The sequence below is a fragment of the Hyperolius riggenbachi genome, chromosome 4, assembly GCF_040937935.1.
Source record: "Hyperolius riggenbachi isolate aHypRig1 chromosome 4, aHypRig1.pri, whole genome shotgun sequence".
Lineage (NCBI taxonomy): Eukaryota > Metazoa > Chordata > Amphibia > Anura > Hyperoliidae > Hyperolius > Hyperolius riggenbachi.
The window spans coordinates 428,550,682-428,573,663 of record NC_090649.1 but is presented as its reverse complement, the minus strand read 5'-3'; the positions used below and the strand labels follow the sequence as shown (position 1 = coordinate 428,573,663).

General features: G+C 47.0%; 1 protein-coding gene across 5 annotated transcripts in view; it reads left to right on the top strand.

Annotated features, from left to right (window-relative positions):
• Nucleotides 1–746: 746 nt before the first annotated feature.
• The window catches only part of MACROD2 (mono-ADP ribosylhydrolase 2), a 3,010,403-nt gene continuing 2,988,167 nt past the window's right edge, over nucleotides 747–22,982 (top strand). For all 5 annotated transcript variants that reach the window (XM_068232461.1, XM_068232460.1, XM_068232457.1 and 2 more), the window contains exon 1: nucleotides 747–1,042. In XM_068232461.1, the coding sequence (XP_068088562.1) occupies nucleotides 1,000–1,042 (43 nt within the window). In that variant the 5' untranslated portion in view covers nucleotides 747–999. The remainder of the gene's footprint in view (nucleotides 1,043–22,982) is intronic.

Below are 22,982 nucleotides of genomic sequence, written 5' to 3'. Positions count from 1 at the left end.
CACAGGACCAATAGAGAGCAAATACTGTGTTTGAGGGGTGGGCCCCCCGGGGCCCCTCTGGCCCCGATGCGGTCGCAACCTCTGCACCCCCTATAGCTACGCCCCTGGATATGAACCTTCTCAGACATTCATTGCACAAGCATTTGGTGGGCGATTTTACAAATCCCCCACATGTTCAAAAAAACACCTGAAAACGCCTGCAGTGTGAACAAGTCCTCAGAAGAGTTTTTTTTAAACAAGATTGCAGAAAACAGCAACCTGAGCTTGTTCAAGAAATTGTCGACAAATAAAAAGTGAATAATTGTATTAGCGTCGTGTCACTGATCTGCGTTCATGGGGATTTCATAGCGAGGGGCAATTCCCAATGATAATGCCACCATTCTGCAGAAAGCGTGGTTGCTATGGGCTTCTCAGCACGTGCTCTGCTTGACCGTGGCTCGCAAGCTGAAAGTTGATGTGACCCGTGCGCGACAAGGAAGCATCGGGCACCTATCACCTGCGAGCTGTCACTCACACTAGTACGGCCCCCTTTTCCCTTTGGCCCCTCCCTCCCAGCGCGTCTCTCGCTAGCTACACACATCTCCACACGTCCCGCCTCCCCTCCTCTAAACACGCCGTGCGCAGGCGCAGTACACACGCTTCCCACACTCCCCACCCCCGATGACTAGCTGCGCTCCTCCGCCTATAGGCGAGCGCGAAGCCGGAGCAGGGGGCGGGCCGTGCGGGGCGTGCTGGGGGTAGAAGGAGGTGTGACCTGTTTGACAGGCGGAGGAGGTGTTTAGAGCCGGGGAGATTCAGCTGCCTGGATCTGTTGTGGGGAGCCTCCAGCGCCTCATCCCTGACACTCATCCCAGCAAGGTCCACTTGTGCTGTGCTTGTCACCCCCTCATCGTCACCTCTATTGTGTCTTTTTCTCCCCCGAGTTCACAAACATTATTTGCTGTGAGCCTGGGGAACTTGCAGCTCAAATCCAACAACAACATCAGCAGCAGCAGCACCATGCCCAACAACAGGAAGAAAAAGAATTGGGAAGAAGAGAAAGGTAGCTACCAGCTTCTTGTTCTTGGTCATATTGCTCAGGGTGATGATGGAGACAGGTCCCCCTGTCTGTCTCTGTCAGCCTCCATATCACCACCACCATTGTGTCTTCTTTATGTGCATTGGGGGTAAGGGACACCGCAGCTGGAGGGGGCCCCTGAGTGCCAGGGCAGGTGTAGCTGCTGTCTGCCAGGACCCCCTCATCCCCTCATTGTTAGGGGGGCTGGAAAGCCCAGCATCTTCTCTCATGCTGTGACATCTGCTCCCCAGCAGTGACTTGCATAGCCCAGCATGCTGTGACACTTCTAGAAGGGATAACATGGGATACCTGGTGGGAAAGCTGGTCCAAAGCAGAGATGAGCGTAAAATCTGACTACATGTGCAAATAGTAACAGGTATTATCAGGGACTCTGCTTAACTTTTCACGTGACTTATCAGATTCAGACTAATGGGTTCTCTTCAAACGACCGGTTGCTGGTGGCTGATTGGCGCTAGTCTACTTTAGTGGACCCAGCAGGCAACCACATAAGGAAATTCCACTAATATGATTGGTTGGACGACACTCTTTTTAACTGCGAGGTTTCAGATAGGTTGTAAAGTAGTCTACACTATTGGGCCAAACATAACTCCTTCGTACTATAGAGGGTGCAGTGATTGGAGAACTGTTCCCTATGAAGTTTCCTGCTGGGTCCCCTAAAGTAGACTAGCCCCCATGCTTATCTGCTACCATGCAGTAAAGCGTTAAACATCACTTGCCTTCAGCGTGTTGCGTTTAATCCCTAGAGGGATAGACCGTAACTACGAACGCCGACACCAGAAGCTGCATGTTGCATTTGGGAAATCTTTATTGACCTCGACACTTGACTAAACTATAACAATCAACGCCAAATGACACCAGATGAATGCTTTCATTGATCTCGGTGATGACAGTGGATCCTGAGCGATAAACGCTGGGGACAAATGCCGGCAGCAGTCTGTGTGAACTGGCCCGTATAGACATGATCAGTGAAATGCAAAGTTACAGAGACACGTTGCATGATGTTGATTTTTAGGCCAATAATCCATCAGGTCTGATCTTAAACATGTCTTCATAAACAACTGAGTGTAGCTGAGAATGCTGTTAGGATGTTACCACTAGGGATAGCCAATGAGATGCTAGTAATCTTGCTAATTGCACTTTTTATGGTAACTTTTTTTTAAAAAGTGTGCTCCTTGGAAGTGGACCAATCATACAGCAGCTGAGTCATTTGAGTGGACCACTTGCAAGCTACATACAATTCAAAAATGTCTATTAATTCAGGAATACTAACATCTCATTGACCATCCCTAGTTGCTACTAGAATTGTTCATGACTAGCAGAACTCATGGAGAAGGCCGTGATCAGGGGCGAAGCAATAGGGGTTGCAGAGGTAGCGACCGCATCGGGGCCCTTGGGCCAGAGGGGCCCCGCAAGGCCCTCCCCCAACTGCAGCATTAGCTCTCTATTGATCCTATGCGGCTAATAATCACTTCTATAGATACTTTGAATAGAAGTAATCATTAACAAACTGCTCCCCATCCCCTTCTTCCACTCTCTCTGACACTGTAGTTGCCTTTGGCAGGTTTTGGTGCGCTGTATCAATTGTTATGTATAGAGTGCTTGGGGGGGCCCCATTGTAAAACTTGCATCGGGGCCCACAGCTCCTTAGCTACGCCACTGGCCGTGATCATTTTGGTTAGTAGATTTATTTTGAGGCTGTGATTTGCTGGTCATGATCAGGTAGACGTGAGCTCAACCAATAGGAGTTCTACAAACCAGTCAGCTGATGAGGCTGATCACATGTTTGTCCATGTGTTCTGCTTCATACTAAACAACTCCAGTCACCACAGTGGACCTGTAAGAAAATCACTTCGGTGTAGATATGCTGCGTGGTAGGAGGCCCCTTTTAGTGGAAATACTTTTAATTTATTTTAAAGTAATCCTGCAAATGGCAGTTACTATGGAGACACAGACTTGCCAGTTGTAAGAGCAGTCGGGATGCAGCAAATTAGCTGCAAGACTGCTCTTTTTGAAGGGCTGTCAAGCTCCTCTAGCCTGGTCTTAGACAAGCCATTGGAAAGCATGTACAGAGGAACATGCTGTGACCATGTTACTGCTTAAAGTAGACTTGCAGCATTGTCATTTTTTATGGATCTTCTATCTAGGAGTTTGAAAAATCTGCGATTCATTTATTTAGCACATCTGCCATGCTTTACCAAGTACAATATAGGGTACTTATCCGTTAGCCGGGCGCATCCGGCAGGTGGCGACAAAACTCCACCAGAGTTACATCTTTCCCTACTATCCATGTCGGCCTGGAGGGGGAATAGTAATTAGCGCCACCTGCCGGATGCGCCCGGCTAACGGATAAGTACCCAATATAGTCTTGCCACTAACTAAAAAAGAAAGTAAACTTTTTTTTTGTTTTTTGTTTTCTGGAAATATTTACATTAAATACCAGAGACACAAGCTTAGTGCCTACACCTCCTAGCATTCTTTAAAAGTGGACCTAAACTCAGAACTTCCTCTCTGCTTTAAAAGATAACCAACTGCATAACTAGGGCCCGTTTCCACTATTGCGGTGCGGAATCGCCGCATATCACCGCTGATGAAATCGCATGCGGATGCGATTCCGCATGCGGATTTCGATTTCGCATAGGCAGGGTATATGCGATTTTTAACCATGTCCCTGCCTGTGTCAATTTACATTACTTTCAATGCGAAATCTCGGGAAAACACATGCAAAAACGCATGCGATTTCCCTATTAAATACATTGTCTGCGATTCGCCTGCATTCCACACGCAGGCGAATTCTGCAGGGTCTACTGTGCAGAAAAATCCTGCACAGAAAAACGCAAATGAAAACTGACAAGTGGAAACAGTCCCATCCACTTGTATTGCCTATGCGAATCCGCATGCGTTGTCTGCATGCGGATTCGCGCTAGTGGAAACTGGCCCTAAAGAAAAACATTTCTTTGCTACAATTGATACAGAGGTACTTATCCATTAGCCGGGCGCATCCGGCAGGTGGCGCTAATTACTATTCCCCCTCCAGGCCGACATGGATAGTAGGGAAAGATGTAACTCTGGTGGAGTTTTGTCGCCACCTAGAGGATGCGCCCGGCTAACGGATAAGTACCGATACAGATCCTGCAATAAATCTGCAGTGTGTCTACTACCTGCTTTCATGGAAGCACACATAGGCCTGGTGCACACCAAAAACCGCTAGCAGATCCACAAACCGCTAGCGTTTTTTGAAGTGTTTTTTTTTTTTTTTATTATGAAGCGTTTTGCGGTTTTGTGTAGTGTTTTTTTTTTTTGTAGCAGATTACAGATATTGTTACAGTAAAGCTGTTACTGAACAGCTACTGTAACAAAAATGCCTTGAAACCTGCTCTGATCTGGCGTTTTATCAGGCGTTTTGCGGTTTTCCTATACTTAACATTGGAGGCAGAAACGCCTCCGCAATCCAAAAAATGCTGCAGCCCGGGAATTTGCGTTTCAGTTAAAACCGACAAGCTCTGATGTGCACCAGCCCATGGAAATACATTACCCAAGCGTTTCCTCAGCCGCAAGCGTTCCGAAAAACGTGACCGAACCGCTCTGGTGTGCACTTGGCCATATCGTTAACCTCCTCTGTTTACCAGTTAGCTGCTCTGCTGTGACAGCCAGCTGACACAGCTGAGAGATCAAATTACACTGGTGATTAAACACATAAGGGGGAATCTAAATACATGCAGGGTGCATTTCTATATGTTTTCCTGTGCAAGGGTTCAGGTCCACTTTAAGTAGTTTTCCCTTTCTGCAAGGCAAGTTCCCTACTCTTCAGGTTTTTGTTCGAAAATTTACAGTTTTATGCATTAGTTTTTTTTTTTTTGTTTTGTTTTTTTTCGCTTTACAATTTTCAAAAAGTTTTTTTTCCCAATGCAGCCAGCTATGAGTTTCCTGACTTTCTGAACATATTTCCTTGCAGCTATGGCAACAGTCCACTGTTTATTGTTTTGAACAGGTTCAGCATTACATAACATTTTTGCATGCTCCTTTTGCTTCTGCATTAATTCATGCAGGACAGACTGTTCACAGGTGAATGTATATAATCAGCATTCCAAAAGCATTCCAAAAGTTTGCTCACAGCCTTTGTACAGGTGCAGCTAATTAGCAAGGGCTTAATCACATGATGGGCCAAATGTGGGCTTGATGGAAAGTTAAGCCACCAATGTGCTGGCCAGTGAATGCTTTCAGGCTGCAGTTTAAAGTAAACCTGAACTAAGTAAAGTTATTTAAACTAAGGACATGACTTGAAAATTAATATTAGGCCTCTTTTCCATGGAAAGTTGAACTGTGTGCTCAGCAAGCAGTTACCAGGCAGCAGTGAGCAGTTACCAGGCAGCAGCAAGCAGTTGTGAGAGTTTGAGAGGCATTTCACTGCCTAGCAACTGCCCATGGAAAAGAGGCCTCACATACATACTTCGCTGTTCCTCTCAGAAGCTCACCATTTCTTCTTACGATTCCTTCCAGTTCTGACAACATTTTGTCAGAACTGAAATATATCAGTTGCTGTCAGTTACATCAGTTGCTTTCATTTATAACTGAAAGAGCAACTGATGCTGTGCAAGGTAATGTCCATGTTTCCCTATGGCTCAAGTGAGCAATATTACAGTTTAATAGTGTGCTGACCCAGAAGCTGTTATGGGGTAAAGGACATTTTTAACATGGAAGACAGAGAATTTCATTGATTAGTGGGCAAACAGGACACGGTAGAGGAGAACGAGATTGATGAGCAAACTACACGGGAGGTAAGTATGACTTGTGTGTATGTTTATTTTGACTTTTTTAATTTTTAGTTCAGGTTTGCTTTAAGTCCTTTTGGACTGCTGCTTGACAAAACCACATTGCTACTGTGGCTGCCTAAAGGCTCATACACACATCAGACTATAGTCTTTGGAAAATGAAAGATCACAGACCAATCTTACCACCCTTCATGTAGTATGAGAGCCATCCTCTACACAGTCTTTTCTATGGAGCTGAACTCCACATCAGAAAAAAATCTTTGCAAGATGCTGCACACAAAGATGCTGTACAGGCACAAAAGATCTGTAGCTGCAAAAGTTATGTTCCTGCCAAAAATCCATTCCTGCAAAGTGCATTTATAGTCTATGAGATCTGCAGATCATCATACACACATGATTTAACTGACATTCATCTGCAGATCTGAAAATCCATCCTGGTGAATCTGATCTGCAGATGAATGTCAGTTAAATCATGTGTGTATGATGATCTGCAGATCTCATAGACTATCATTGCAATTTGCAGGAATGGATTTTTGGCAGGAACATAACTTTTGCAGATACTGATCTTTTGTGTCTGTACAGAATCTGTGTGTGCAGCATCTTGCAAAGATTTTTTTTCTGATGTGGAGTTCAGCTCCATAGAAAAGACTGTGTAGAGGATGGCTGTCATACTACATGAAGGGTGGTAAGATTGGTCTGTGATCTTTCATTTTCAAAAGATTATGGTCTGATGTGTGTATGTGGCCTAAGCCTCATGTGATTTGGTTTAAATGCTGGTGGCTCCCATGCACAGGACACGATCACGGAATCCCGCTGGCACAGAACTCCGCTATCTGAGGACAGCTGAGTTCGGTACATAGGACAGGAGCAGTTTTCATTGAATTAAAAAAAAAAGGCTCTGGTCCTTGAAGGATACCAGAGCCGAAAAGTGTGGAAAAACGGGGGAAGCAGGCATGTATGGGAAGCTGTCCTAATGGCCACCACTCTTCCCCCCCCCCCCCCCATTCTCCTCTGTCCACCTCCTTGCATAACTGAAGCCCCCTGGCAGCCTGTCGTGGGTCGACGGAGTTGGGCATCAGTTCGCAGTCGCTAGCCCGGCTGCACGCGTCCCTCAACATGCGACAGTCGCCGGGAACGCTCTGCGCATGCTGTAATCGGGACACAGATCGTTTTTGGTTGTGTACTAAGGGATGCTCGCAGCTGGGCTAGTGCTTACATACTGAAGCCCAACTCCTGCAACCTGGAAGAGGCTGCTGTGGGGGATTTAGGTAAAAAAGGAGCGGGGGGGGGGGGGGGGGGGGTGTGTTTGGGGGAGAGCGGTGGCTATCAAGACAGTTCCCCATACATGCCTGCTCCCTTTGTTTTTCGAAACCTTTTTGGTTGTGGTATCCTTTAGGCCTTGTTAACATTGCGTTCGGTCCGCGTGGCCGTTAGCATTGGGCAGTTTTTGACGCATTTTTTTTTTTTCCGGTTCTTGGGTGGGCGGTGTGTTTTTGTTAAAAGCGCTTTTCCCGAGCGGTTTTGTAATTCACTCCCTGACGCAAGTCAGGAAGTGAACTCTTTGTCCCGGAAAAGAATAAGGTACTTATCCGCTAGCCGGGCGCATCCGGCAGGTGGCGCTGTTGATGTTAATTCCAATCATAATTACTTCACGTAAACCTGTGAATGTAAACGCCGGATGCGCCCGGCTTAACAGCTCAAGCCGCCGGCTTGCTTCGTGTCTCGCTCTTCTCCCCCTCTTGCCCTCTCTCCTATAAAGCACTGGGGAGGGGACATGCGTGTCCCCCCAGAGTCGTTCGTTGCAATGCCGCGACGAATGACTCTGGAAGGACACGCATGTCCCCTCCCCAAGGCTCATACGAGAGAGGGCAAGAGGGGGAGAAGAGCGAGACACGAAGCAAGCCGGCGGCTTGAGCTGTTAAGCCGGGCGCATCCGGCGTTTACATTCACAGGTTTACGTGAAGTAATTATGATTGGAATTAACATCAACAGCGCCACCTGCCGGATGCGCCCGGCTAGCGGATAAGTACCAAGAATAAATACAATGTATTCTTAAAAATGTGAACGCAATCGCTGCACAAAGCAATTTTGTGAGCGTTTTGCGTTTTTCCTATACCTTCCATTGAGGGGGAATCGCCTCAAAAATGGCCCATGCAGCTCTTCTCTGAGCAGATCGGAAAAGAAATGCTCAGATGTGAACTCTGCCATAGGCCCAGTCCCAGTGCACACCAACAACTTCTAGCAGCTCCGCAAAACACTAGAGATTTTTAAAGCAGATTTCAGATCGATTCTAGGCATGTATAGAGAGGTTTTCTAAACATGCCTAACGTATTTTGGAGCGTTTTTGTGTAGCAGATATCATATATTGTTAGCTATTACTGAACAGATTCTGTAACAAAAACACTTGGAAAACCCATCAAGCGGTTTTCAGAGCGTTTTTCTACTTTCCTATACTTTAACATTGAGGCAGAAACTCCTCAGAAATCTAAACGCTTCAGCCCCCGAGTTTGCGTTTGGGGGAAAAACGAGCCGCTCTGGTGTGCACCAGCCCATTGACTTCCATTAGCCAAGCGGTTTTCCCCCTTCAAGCGTTTTAAAAGACACTCCAGAACCGCTCTGGTGTGCACCAGCCCATAGAGAATCCTTGCACTAGTGTTCTTAGGGCGATTTTAAAAAAAGGGCTAAGGCCCCATTTACACTAGAGCGTTATGCCAGCGATTTCTGCAAAACGCTCAAGCGCTAGCGCTTTTTAAAGCACTAGTGCAATAATAACCTACGGGCCTGTTCTCACTTGGGCATTTTGCGTTAATCGCTGGTAATTAACGCAAGTCGCCCAAAAAAAAGAGTTCTGCACCATTTTCAGGTGATTTCCCGGCGATCGCGTTTTTAGTGCTTTTTAGAAGCGCTAATCACGATCTCGGGAAATCGCCCCAAGTGTGAATGGCGTTAATCGCGCTAGCGTTTTGCGATTTGTAAGTTTGAATGGGGCCTAAAACGCCCTTAGTGTGAACAAGCCCTCACAGGACTAATGTGTTTGGACAAATGAACTGAGAGGGACATGGAGGCTGACATTTATTTACTTTTAAACTATACCTTTCCTGCTGAGCCTCTGTTTCTAATACTACATAAACCTTGAACAAGCATGCAGATCAGGTGTCAATTTGCATACAAAATGTAAATAATACTGCATCAGCTCCAGATTATTGGCATTTCATTGGCCATCCCTAGTTTGGAACTGGATTAGCTTCATGTTTCAGGTGTGTGATTCAGCCAAAGTGATCAGTAGGACAGCCAGGCAACTGGTATTGCTAGCCTTAAGGCTGGTTTCACACCAGGACGTTGCGTTTTAGGGGACGTTAAGGTCGCATAAAGTGCCCCTAACGCAACGCCTGGTGCTCTCTGATGTGGACGTCAGAGTGAGCCGCGTTGTGCAGCTCACTCTGGCGTCCGTGATGCGCACTCTTGGACGCATGCGGCGTCACGTGGGCCTGCCCAGCCAATCCAGGAAGTAAACACTGCACGTCACTGAGTGCAGTGAATATTAATTAGCCATGTGCCTGGCCGCTCTCCGCTCCCCCTCCCAACATTACTGAGCATGTGCAGGCAGTCTAACGCGGCTCTGCCGCTTATAAAGTACTGCATGCAGTACGTTGTCTTATGGCGCAGCGTTACTGAGTAACGCAACGTGGGCACTGTGAACAGCCCATTCATTTTTCATTGCTGTGCGGTGGGCTGCGTTACAGGCTGCTCTAACGTGCGCTTGTAACGTCCCACTGTGAAACCAGCCTAAAGGACACATCCAAGCAATTTAAAAATAAAATAATCCACTTACCTGGGGCTTCCTCCAGCCCCTGCCAGCCGTTCTTTGCCCTCGCCGCAGCTCCGCTCACCGTTGGTGGTCCTCGGTCCCCTCCGGCGCAGGATTCCTACTGCACCTGCGCGAGCAGCTCTGATTGTCACTGACGTAATCTGGACTGTACAGCACCGGCGCAGAACTACTGTGCCTGCGCTGTACAATCCATATGACGTCAGTGCGACCAGTAAACCGCACGCTGGAGAGCAGCGGAAGCCGACCTGGCAAGGTCTACTTCTCCACCGGAGACCGGGAGTCGCCGGAGCTGCGGCGAGGGCACAGGACAGATGCCAGGGGCTGGAAGAAGCCCCAGGTAAGATGATTTTTTATTTTGAAATTCCTTGGACCTTCCCTTTAAAGAAATGCTGTAAGTGGGTAAGGAAGCCCCAAGTAAGGTCAACCCCTTTACAGCATTCCTTTAAAAGGAAATAAATATGGCAGTCACCATAACCCTCTCAGTTCAGGTGTACTTTAAGGCTACTTGCACACTAAGACGTTGCGTTAGGTGCCACGTTAAGGTCACATAACGTGCACCTAACGCGACGCCTGGTGCTCTTCGTTGTGGACGTCAAAGTGAGACACGTTGTGCAGCTCACTCTGGCGTCCGTGATGTCGTGATGCGTACTCTTGTGCGCATGCGGCATCGCGTGGTCCCGCCGGCCAATCACCGCACAGAGCGGCCGCTCCAGGAAGTAAACACTGCACGTCACAACGTGCAGTGAATATTAATTAGCCATGTGCCTGGCCGCACTAGCCTCCTCCCCAACATGACTGCGCATGTGCAGACAGTCTAACGCGGCTTAAGCCGATCTAACGCCGTAGCATGCTGCACTTTCTTAAGAACGTGCAGCGTTACATGTAACGCAACGGCGGCTGTGTGAACAGCCCACTTGTGTTACATTGCTGTGCGTTGGGGAGCGTTACAGGCTGCACTAACGTGCGCCTGTAACGTCTTAGTGTGTAAGCAGCCTAAAGTGTACCAGAGACAATGGAAGTAAAGATTTCATACTTACCCGGGGCTTCTTCCCGCCCCATAAACACGTGTGAGTCCCTCACCGTCCTTTTGCGGTCTGCCATTCAGCCGCGATCAGCCCTGGTAACTGGCTCAGTCGGGTCCAATCTGGGTCTTCTGCGCATGCGCGGACCTCCTGCGTATGTGCAGTAGACCCTGACTGACGTGACTGAGCATATTACCAGGGCTGATCATGGCTGAACAGGAGACTGCAGGAGGAATATGAGGGACTCGCACGCGTTTATGGGGCGGGAGGACGCCGTGGCGAGTAAGTATCAAATGTTTACTTTCGAACACACACACACACACACACACCCCACACCCCACACCCCACACACACCACACACACACACACTCCCCCGGGAGATCCGATCAAATATCGAAATTGCTGTTAAATCTGTTAATTTTATTGTATCGTGTGTGTGCCCACCTTAATAGAGGCCTAATTTCTGTATCAGCCAGGCGAGCTAAAGAGGCTGCAATACTAGGTAAGCCACTAGTAAGACCTCCTGAAAGCTGCGCAGAGCAAACGGTTTTGTTTCTTTATTTTTTTTGCAGAGAAATTGTTTGTATATTTTCCATTATTGGAGTCAAACTATCAATGTTGAAAATAATCTGTTACTTAGCAGCCGGAATCCTATTGACCTTTATCCAGCTATAGTTCTAAAAATGAAAGTAAAAAAACATTGGTGGCAGTTTCGTTTCTTTCACAGCATACATACCGGTAGACTGCAATGTAAACCATGCATACCTGGTGAGGTTTAGTGATATTGCATAGTAGTCTATCCTGACCCGTAGCATTTTAAAGGACAACGGCACCTTTTTTATATATGTAGAAATTCTAAGGCTGGATTTGCAGTGTATGTGTTGCATAACGCATGTTAAAATGTGTATGAACTGCAATGGAGACTGCACATTTACATTAAAGGGGTTCTCCGGTACCTGTCAAAAAGCTAAAACTGACACTTACCTGGGGCGTCTATCGCTCCCCCCCTGCAGCTGTAATGTCTTGTGCCATCCTCCTCCAATGCGCCATTCCCCGCCGCCGGTAATCTGCGAATTGTTTGTCTAACTAGACGTATAGAAGTGAGGCCATGCACGTGCTCGCTTCCACATGCGTCATCGGGAGTTTACTGTGCAGGCGCTGTACAAGAAAACGTCATACTGCATCTGTGCAGTAAGCCCCCGATAACGCACGTGGGAGTGAGCGCACGGCCGTGTAGTAGGCCTGAACGATTTTGGGAGAAAATTGAATTGCGCGATTTCTGCCAGAAATTTCGATTCATGATTTTGTAGAAAACAAAAAAAACAATTTTTGAAAAAAAAGAGAAATATTATTAATAAAGAAATAAACATCCTGGAAGTGATCACATCCCACCAACAGAAAGCTCAAGGGGCGGTGGGGGGTTGGTTGTAATAATTGGTGTGCTGCCCTGCAGCGAGGCCTGAAAGCTGCAGTGGCCTAATTAGTAAAAAAAAATAATTGCCTAGTCACTAAGGGGGGGGGGGGAGGGGGTGTGGTCATTAAGTGGTTAAAATCAGTTTAAGCAAGGAGGTATTGGTAGAATTAACGCCCCATTGGTGGTATTACCTGCAAAAATTCTAAAAGGGTAAAAGAACTCACCTAGTATAGATCAGTCTCCGAGCCAAGCGCCTCAGTGCTGACCATTATTTAACTGCAAACTATGTATAGGTTCTTAGCCAATACTCTCAGGTTTCCCAGTGCCTCTGTTCTAACCTTTTGAATCGCATATGTTTAGCCGCATAGTGCCAAACGCATATACAGTAAATTTACTCTGGGTTACACAGAAAATGCATTGGTATGCATGTTTCAAATCACTCTTTCTGCATACTATATTCAAAAATGCATGCGTTTTTACATGTAATGGTTTCCCATGGCACATAAAAACACTTGAGTGTTTTTTAGGTACTTATCCGTTAGCCGGGCGCATCCAGCAGGTGGCGCTAATTACTATTCCCCCTCCATGCCGACATGGATAGTAGGGAAAGATGTAACTCTGGAGTTTTGTCGCCACCTAGAGGATGCGCCCGGCTAACGGATAAGTACCTTTTTTTTTGTTTTTTTTTTTTGTTTCTGGGAAAAAAGACTACATTTTAAAAATACATTTTTAATTTGTTAAATATTAATATTTATAAAAAAAAAAAAAAAAAAAAAAAAAAGGAAACGCACAAAACCTACATAAAATGCAAATGCATGAAAAACCCAAATGCCCATGGCAGAAAATGAATGCTTCTCTGCAAGGGCAAGTGTGACTCCAGCCTCACTGATACCAGCTCAGCTCCAGAAATATCTCCCTATAGCTTAACCCTCCTGGCGGTCTATTAGAAACCGCCAGGGGGCAGCGCAGCCTAGGGCTCGCTACATGATAGCTGCTGTGCAGCGGCATCCCCCCGCCCGCTTCGATCGCCTCCGGCGATCTTTGATCAGGAAATCCCGTTCAAAGAACGGGATTTCCTGAAGGGCTTGACGGGGCGGGATGATGTCACCGACGCCATGGACGTCGTGACGTCTAAGGGAGTCCCGATCTAACCCTCAGCGCTGCCTGGTGCTGATTGGCCAGGCAGCGCACGGAGTCTGGGAGGGGGGGTGCGGCGTGGCAATCGGCAGGTGGCGGCGATCGGGCAGTACACGCAGCTAGCTGCGTGTACAAAAAAAAATAAATTATGCGAATCGGCCCAGCAGGGCCTGAGAAATCCTCCTGCGCGGCATAGCCCGAGCTCAGCTCTGGCTTACCGCCAGGAAGGTTAAAGTGAAATTTCATTTTTGTAAGAAATGGACTATAAATGTGTATCTATGCTGCACAAATGTTTTTTCAAGTTAGTAAATATGAGCTTTCCATCTCAGTTTGCAGCTGGCTGTGATCTCCCAAAACTAACAGTAAGCCAAAGTTGTTTCAAATGTCTGATCTGGACTCTGTACAAAAACTGGTGCAACAGCGTGACCAGAGACCCCAGTTAAGCTTCTTCTTTCTGCAAGAGTATGGCCTAGTTCACAGTGGTCAGTTGCATTGCACAATAATTCTCCATGTTAACTCACTGCCTGTACAAGTCTGTGGGGCAGTTCATAGTACTGCGTTGTAATTGATAGCATTATTCTAAGTTACTGAATGCAGGCTTCGTATCAGGCTAGGTTCACAGTGGGACATTGCGGGGCTGCGTTATACAATTTTATAACGCAGCTTACCGCACTGCAATAAAAAGTCTATGCAACATTCACATCCTCTTCTAGAATTACCTCCTCACATTCACATATACAAGACTTCTCACGTGCCTCACCCCTCCTCTGGAATCCCTTCCACAGCACATACGTCACTCTCCCACCTTTTGCAATTTTTAAACGCTCCCTCAACTCACCTTTTCCAGCAAGCATATTCTCTAACTTATGCCATTCACCTTTTGACCTCCCGTCTAGTTTTACTCCTTACTAAATAACCTAATCATACACTGCCTGTATGTATACTTCCCCACCTCTTGTTTCCCCCATTCCTTTAGATTGTAAGCTTGCAAGGGCAGAGCTCTCTCACCCTTTTGTGTCTTGGAATTTTATTTATTTAATATCTTTCTCATTTTAATTGCCAGTTCTGTATCTTGTACAAGTGTCTATATTTGATGTATATCAAGATGTGACCCTTGTTCATTTTCCTATTTGTATGGAATATGTTGACGCTTTATAAATTAATAATAATAATAATAATAATAATAATAATAATTGCGCAGTAACTTGTTGCATTATGGTTACGCACTGCTACAGTGTGTTACCACCAAGCGCACACATTACCAGGTACAGGAAAGCATACTTTTCATTGACTGTATGCTTTACTGTACTTAATGCAGCATTCAACTGTTACCACTTTTTTGTTGTTGTAATGTTGCTTTGCAACTCTACAATGCAATGTCCCACTGTGAACCTATCCTAAGGGCCTGTTCAGACTATCTGCGTATGAAGAATGCGTTTAAAATCAAAGAAACGCAAGTTGAAAAACGCATGCGTTTTTCTTGCGTTCTAATGCGTATTCTATTGAGTTTTGCGCACACACGTGACCCAGGGGGAAAAAAAGAATTATGGGAACCACAGAGGAAAACGGACGCTAAAAACGCAATAGTACGCGTTTTTGATACGCGTCCATAGACTTTCATTGCGTCCGTTTCTATGCGTGACGCACAGAACTGCGTGCAGCAATGCGGATGAGAAACTTATGCGTCTCATACGCATACATGTGAACTAGCCCATTCAAAAGCATTAGGAGCCGTTTCTATGCGTTTTTGGTACCCAGACACGTTCCCTGAAAACGTCTAGGAACGCACATAGTCTGAACAGGCCCTTAGTCTAATGTTCAATCTCCATTTCAGTTCACACTCATAATGCATGCATGCATGCATTAAAGGACAACTGTAGGGAGGCTGCCATGTATTTTATTTTTTTTTGTGTGCACTACCAGTTGCCTGGCTGTCCTGCTGATACTCTCTCTAAGGGCTTGTTTCCACTATAGCGAATCCGCATGCGGGCACTGCATGCGGATTCACATAGTCAATGTAAGTGGATGGGGCTGTTTCCACTTGTGCGGCGGCGGGAGCATTTTTCGGTGCGGCAGAAATCTGCGCGGCAGAGCCGTCAGATTTCGCGTGCAGGAGGAATGCGGGCGAATCGCCGCTAATGCATTTAATAGGGAAATCGCATGCGGCTTTGTCATGCGGATTTCCCCGCGATTTTGCGTGCGATTTCGCATGGTTTGCTATGGAGCTTTACTCAGGCAGTGACATGGTTAAATTCGCCTGGCTCCTTGCCATGCGAAATCGCGGCTAAATCCGGATGCGGAAACGCAGCCGCATGCGATTTCTTCTGCGGTGGAATCCAGGCGATTCCGCACCGCAACAGTAGAAACGAGCCCTAATACTTTTAGCCATAGACCCTGAACAAGCATGCAGTAGATTGTGTTTCCGACATTAATGTTGGAACTGACAAGATTAGCTGTATGCTTGTTTCTGACGGTTTTCAGACACTTCTGCATCCAAATAGATCAGCAGGGCTGCCAGGCAACTGGTATTGCTTAAAGGGAAATAAATATGGAAGCTTCTATATACCTCTCACTACAGTTATCCTTTAAACAACTGACCACTGTGAACCTAGCTTCATTGGCTGCACATATCAGGAACAATTGTTGCTCATTTCCCAAACCTGTTCAAACTGAGTGAATGGTAGGAACTTTTGAGCAGTTGAGTTAAAATACAAAAATTAGCAGTGTGAAATAATGTGCGGTATTAATCCTAGCAATTCGTAGAACTTCTGAACTGAAAGGATCACTTTTCTTCTAAACAAAAGTGGAGTTTCAATTGAGGCCAGTTTCATACTGTAAACCGGCGGTGCAGTCCACAAACAGGAACTCATGGAACACCGTGTTAGTACACAGTGTTCCCTGTCTGGTATTGGGCCAAGCAGTAAGTGAAGCGCGCTTGCGGTCATTTAATGCTTCGGAGTATGCAGAAGTGCACAGAAGCGATTCCTCGCATGTGCGCTGTGTCAACTGCTTAGGCTGCGATAGCAGTGCGGCAATTATGTCGCATTGCGCCACTGTGAAAAGGGCCTTTAAGGTCGTGTTTGGTCATAAAATCGCCAAATGGTGGTTGAATGAACAATGCTGTGTCCCAGTGCTTGCCTAAGTATTAGGCTGATTCCCCCACGTTGTAGTGTCAGGAGGTTCCCTTCCGAGACTCGGTGTGACTGCTTAGGAAGGAAGGGGTGTGTGTGTGGGGGGGGGGGGGGGGGGGCTGTGACTGCTTGATGTCATCCATCTGTCTGTGGTGTGGAGCTGAGACGGCCTGGAGAATGGTGCCTATGCTCACCAAGGCATATGATTGCTGAGGGAGCAGCTAGGGCCACACTACTTCCTGTGTTAGCTGGTTAATTGTCTTTGGCTGCTTTAGTGGTAGCCAGTGTCACTCTGCAGCACTGCTCCCAAGGCTTTGCCATATGTCAGGAATCACAAAAAAGTGTCAGTTGCTTTAATTTATTCTCAACCTGTCCAGTCTAATTCTGGGTGCTCTCGATACAACTTCCCATCCGATTTACGGGATCAAACTGATCATTTTTGTCATGCCCGATTGGCTTCTGGTTGATAACTGCATTCATTTTCGGGAAAGTAACCTCGAAAAATGGACCGTTGTCGAATGTATGCAGTTTGGATATGTACACGCGAGGCAACGTCCTGTCAGATTAGTAGTCTACATGATGGGAAATTGCATTTTGTGTACCCAGCATAAACTATACATTTACAGTAAAACCTTGTATTGCGGCGGGGAATCAGTTTTTGTTACAGGCATGGCTGGAAAACGAATGGCACATCAGGGTGCTCGTGAACACCATTATTATTTTTTTTTCCACTGATCACTATTACTAGTAGTAATAGTGATTATTAAGTGATTGGGAGGACTCATGGGCCAATCAGTGCAGCCACAGGGGTCAAGGGATCACATGATCCCTTTAACAAATCACTGCTGCAGTAGGGGGGGTCAGGTACATGTGGACAATCGTTACAGGAAGTCATGTACTTCCTGTATACATTTTAACAGTATTATCAATGTAAATGGCTGTAACAGCAATCATTCTTACTATGCCGGCATGCAGGGCTGGATTTATCAGAAGGCACTGTAGACACACGCCTACAGGTGCCTGATGATGGAGAGGCAGCTTACCCCCCTCTCCGAGCGCCTCCCTCCCTTCTTCCTTATGCAAAGTCATGTTGAAAGTGTAAATGAGTTTACTCACCCTGTTCTAGGCATTCCACTGATGAGATCTCCCTTCAGTCAGGGGCACACCTAGCTACCTAATACATGGGGGCACCTCTAGCTACTTAATTTTGAGGGTACTTCTGGCTACCTAATCCTAAGGGGCACCTGTAGCTCCTATGACGGGCAAAGGAAGTAGAGAAGAAGTGACAGCTGGGCCAGACAGCACACTTGCAGTGCAGTTCGGCGGGTGTTTATAGCTTCATGGAAGGAGAAGTCTAGGGTGCCGGGACAATTGTGCCTATGGGCTCCTGTGTGGTAAATCTCCTCAAAGTTCTCCCGTGGTCTGCTGCTCAGCTACGATCAACCTCGGTAAAAGGCTCAGTGGCCTCAGTCGGGGTCTACCGTGCATGCGCAAAAGACCCAGACTGGACCCGACTGAGCCATTTACTGCGGCTGAATGGATCACGGCTGAACGGCAGACCGTGGGAGGATGGCTAGGGATTCAGACGTGCTTATGGGGCTGGAGGAAGCCCCGGGTAAGTATCAAATCTTGCGTTTCAGTCGTCTCTGGTACACTTTAAGTCGTTGAAGAGGTAGAAAAGGGTGGAGCAGGCAGGGCCACTCACAACATTTAGAATAGTCTAGTCTTTCTGGAAACAATTCTTGGTCAATTCATTATCACTTCTAGGCCTCTTTCCCACAGATGGCTGGACTTCACACTTGCCACAGATCTGCTGGTCAGCGAATACCATTCGTTTTTTTTATGTAATGCAACCTAATTGCAGCAGTTGGCACATGGTGGGTTTACTACATAGCAGAAAACCACTGCTTGTCACATCCCTATGGGGGGGGGAGCTTTGCTGCCTGCTCAGATATGCTTGCAAGGGAAAAGGTCCCACCCAACTGCCTGCAAACACCTGGCAGAGCTACGGGAGTGATTCAGAGGCGGTGGACAAACTGCTGTCATCTACCTGAGTGACAGAAGCTGTGAGAGCTCGTTCACACTGGAGGCGTTTTGTATTTTTTTTTTTTTTTAAGCGCTGGCGTTTTTAAAAATCGCCCTGAAAATGATTGTGCATTGATTCTCTATGAGAGAACCGATCATTTTTGAATGAAGGTATAGGAAAAACGCAAAATGCTCACACAATTGCTTTTTAGAATAAATACATTGTATTTATTCTTTTCCGGGGGAAAGAGTTCATTTCCTGACTTGCATCAGGGAGTGAATTAAACGCTCAGGAAAAGCGATTAGAAATGCAGTTTTCACAAAAACGCAACGCCCACCCAAGCGCCGGGAATCGGAAATAAAAATTGCATCAAAAATAAAACGTGAATGCACCACAATGGGAACGAGGCCTAAGTGCGATTTCGGGCTGCAGATGACACCTTGTTTCACACTTTCTAAACAGATGTGTGTATAAATGTTAAGGCCAGAACCCAAAGTTTGACCACTTCGCGTTGTGGCTGGCCACTTTGGGTTTTGGCCGGTCAATGTGCGAAGTGGCCTCGGCGCTGTGGCCAATGTCCGAAATGAGCAGAATACTGGCAGCTCCGATCATTTTCCCTGGCGCTGGCTCCGCCCCCCGCTATCGGCTTTCAGTCAGCCGGAGACGCACAAGTCCCCCCCCCCTCCCTCCCCCGAGTCGTTCGTGGCTGCAGGAAAGCAGAGCGGGGAGCGCTGTGGACATTGCTTCTGTCAGCACCCGCTCTGCAGGGACAAACAAATTCCTGCTTTCCCGCCTCTGCCTTCCTGCAGCCACTAACGACTCTGGGGGGGACGCATGTGTCCCCCGGCTGTCAGAAGCCGATAGCAGGGAGGCAGGGGGCAGAGCCAGCACCGGGGGAAATGATCGGAGCCGCCAGGATTTGGCTCATTTTGGACATTGGCCACAGCGCCGCGAACTTCGGGTTCTGGCCGTAACATATATAAGGAGTGTAGGTTAGCTGTGCGTTGGTGTAGTTTTTTTCTAATGAGTCCATTCAGTGATGTTACAATGTGGCTTTTCATGCAAAGGAACTGTAGAAATAGTGTGAAGTTATTCCCGTGTGAACAATTCCATGGCTGACTGTTAAGTCTTCTTAGCGGCAAGAAAAATGTAAACATTTCTAACAAAGCAATTACCGGTAATCCTTCAAAAGTCAGACAGACTAAAGCAAATGAATCCCATTTACAGAGTTGCTTATTTCATTACCCTGCATTACAGTATCCTAGTAAAACAAGGGAGGAGTCACATTTTAAAGGTATTCTGATTTGTGAGAAAGATTTCTGTCACGCTTATGCTCGGCACACATGACTCGTTTTTGCCGCTCGATTCTCCCGTTTGCTTGTTTCGCTGCTTGATTCCGCTGTCAGTTCTCTTTTCTTCTCTTTTTTTCCATTCACTGCAATCTGGAATTGAGCACAGAAACGATCGGGCGGGAGATTGGACATGTCAGAAATTATCTATTGAGCCATCTTAAAGAGACTCTGAAGCGAGAATCAATCTCAAAGCTCAAAGTTAGCAGGGGCACGTGTGCCGCTATCGCGCCGCTAAACGGGGGTCCCTTCACCCCCAAATCCCGCCCCCCCCCGCACGACTTGGTCGTACATTTGGTCGCTCCTGGAGGCAGGGCTAACCGCCGCAGCCCTGCCTCCAGTCGCGTCTATCAGTGGTGCATCGCCGCCTCTCCCCCTCCCCTCTCAGTGAAGGAAGACTGAGAGGGGCGGGGGAGAGGCGGAGATATGCGTTGACAGACGCGTGTGGGGCAGGGTTGCGGCGGTTAGCCCTGCCCCAACCAGGAAGCGCTCCCCTGCTTTACGGAGGGGATTTGTGGGATCAGGGACCCCCGTTAAGCCGCGGGATAGCGGCGGTTTAGCAGGGGCACACATGCCCCTGCTATTTATGAGGTCTGAAGCGAGATTTATTCTCGCTTCAGACTCTCTATAATGGCTCAAAAATGAGCCGTGTATGCCCGGCATAAAGCAGACCTGAACTCAGAACTTCCTCGCTTTAAAAGCTAAGCAACAGCGCGATGACCTTTAGGCTGCTTTCACAGTGGGACGTTACAAGCGCACGTTAGAGCAGCCTGTAACGCACCCCACAGCAATGAAAAATCGATGGGCTGTTCACAGTGCCCACGTTGCGTTACATAGTAACGCTGCGCCACCAGACAACGTACTGCATGCAGTACTTTCTAAGCGGCAGAGCCGCGTTGGACTGCTTGCACATGCTCAGTAACGTTGGGGAGGAGCGGAGAGCGGCCAGGCACATGGCTAATTAATATTCACTGCACTCAGTGACGTGCAGTGTTTACTTCCTGGAGCGGCCGCTCTGTGCGGCGATTGGCCGGCGGGACCACGTGATGCCGCATGCGCACAAGAGTACGCATCACAGCATCACGGATGCCAGAGTGAGCTGCACAACGCGGCTCACTCTGACGTCCAAAGCAGGGAGCACCAGGAGTTGCATTAGGGGCAAGTTATGCGACCATAACGTCCCCTAAAACGCAACGTCCTGGTGTGAAACCAGCCTTAAAGTGACCCTAAAGCCTACCAAAAAAACCGAGATGAACTCACCTGGGGCTTCCCTCAGCCCCCTGCAGACGATCGGTGCCCTCGCAGCTGCGCTCCGTAGCCTCTGGACCCGCCGGCGACGACTTCCGGTTTCGCCGGCCGACAGGCATGGGAACGCGAGTGGTTGTTCGCGTTCCCAGCCTGTATATCGCCCCCTATGCTGCTATTGCGACCTCCTGGCCTCAATAGCAGCATAGGGGGCGATATACAGGCTGGGAACGCGTACAACCACTCGCGTTCCCATGCCTGTCGGGCGGTGACGGCCAAACCGGAAGTGTTCGCCGGCGGGTGCAGAGGCATCGGGGCGGAGCTGCGAGGGCACCGATCGTCTGCAGGGGGCTGAGGGAAGCCCCAGGTGAGTTTATCTCGTGTTTTTTTTTTAATTTTTTTTATTTTTTTATTTTTTTTTTTTTTGTAGGGTTTAGGTTCACTTTAAAGAAAACACTTCTTTGTTATAGCTGATACAAGTCCTGCAATAAATCTGCAGTGTGTCTGCTTCCTGCTTTCATGGAAGCAGACATATTGTTAACCTCTTGTGTTTACTAATTAGCTGCTCTGCCGTGGCAGCCAGCCGACTCAGCTGAGATCAAATAATAACTTGTGATTAGTCACAGATGAGGGGGAATTAGAGAAGCTAAACTCTCTAAATATATACGGTGCAATGTGCATTTCTCTTGCTTTCCTTCTGTCCTGTGCAAGAGTTCAGGTCCAGTAGTTCGGCTATTATGCTGATCTTTTGGCATCTGCAGTCTAAGGCCACATACACACATCTTTGGAAAATGAAAGATCACAGACCAATTTTACCCCCTTCCATGTAGTATGAGAGCCATACCTTCACAGTCTTTTCTATGGAGCTGAACTCCCCATCAGAAAAAAATCTTTGCAAGATGCTGAACACACAGATGCTGTACAGACACAAAAGATCAGTATCTGCAAAAGATCTGTTCCTGCCAAAGATCCGTCCCTGCAAATTGCAAGCATAGTCTGAGATCTGCAGATCATTATACACACCTTGTTTAAAGAGGAACTCCAGTGAACATAATGTAGTAAAAAAAGTGCTTCATTTTTTACCATAATTATGTATAAATGATTTAGTCAGTGTTTGCTCATTGTAAAATCTTTCCTCTCCCAGATTCACATTCTGACATTTATTACATGGTGACATTGTTACTGTGGGCAGGTTATTTAGCTGTTTCTAGCTGCTCTGTCTGTTAGAGACAGCTAATAACAGCTATTTCCTGTCTCTGAACATTGTTACATTGTGGCAGTTTGCCAGCAGTACCGCGGTATTCAGAGCCTCTTGTGGGAGGGGTTTCAGCACAAAATCAGTCACACAGCGCCCCCTGATGGTCTGTTTGTGAAAATCATTGTCTTTCTCATGTAAAATGGGGTATCAGCTACTGATTGGGAAAAAGTTCAATTCTTGGTTGGAGTTTCTCTTTAACTGACATTCATCTGCAGATCAGACAATCATCTGCAGATCTGAAAATCCATCCTGGTGGATCTGATCTGCAGATGAATGTCTCTTAAACAAGGTGTGTATGATGATCTGCAGATATCATAGACTATGAATGCATTTTGCAGGAACAACTGATCTTTTGCAGGAACAACTGATCTTTTGCAGGAACAACTGATCTTTTGCATGTATACAGCATCTGTGTGTGCAGCATCTTGCAAAGATTTCTGTCTGATGTGGAGTTCAGCTCCATAGAATAGACTGTGTAGGTATGGCTCTCATACTACATGGAAGGGGGTAAAATTGTTCTGTGATCTCTCATTTTCCAAAGACTGTAGTCTGATGTGTGTATGAGCCTTAAGAACATCAACAACGAAACATTTGCAAAACTCACTTCTCCCCCAAAGCGCATTAGCTTGTCACAGATCAGTACATAGTGATGAGTACATGGGTAAAAGTTATTTCATCCTAAATGCCAGACTAAATGGGTGGCTTTTCAGTGTTGATTTAAACG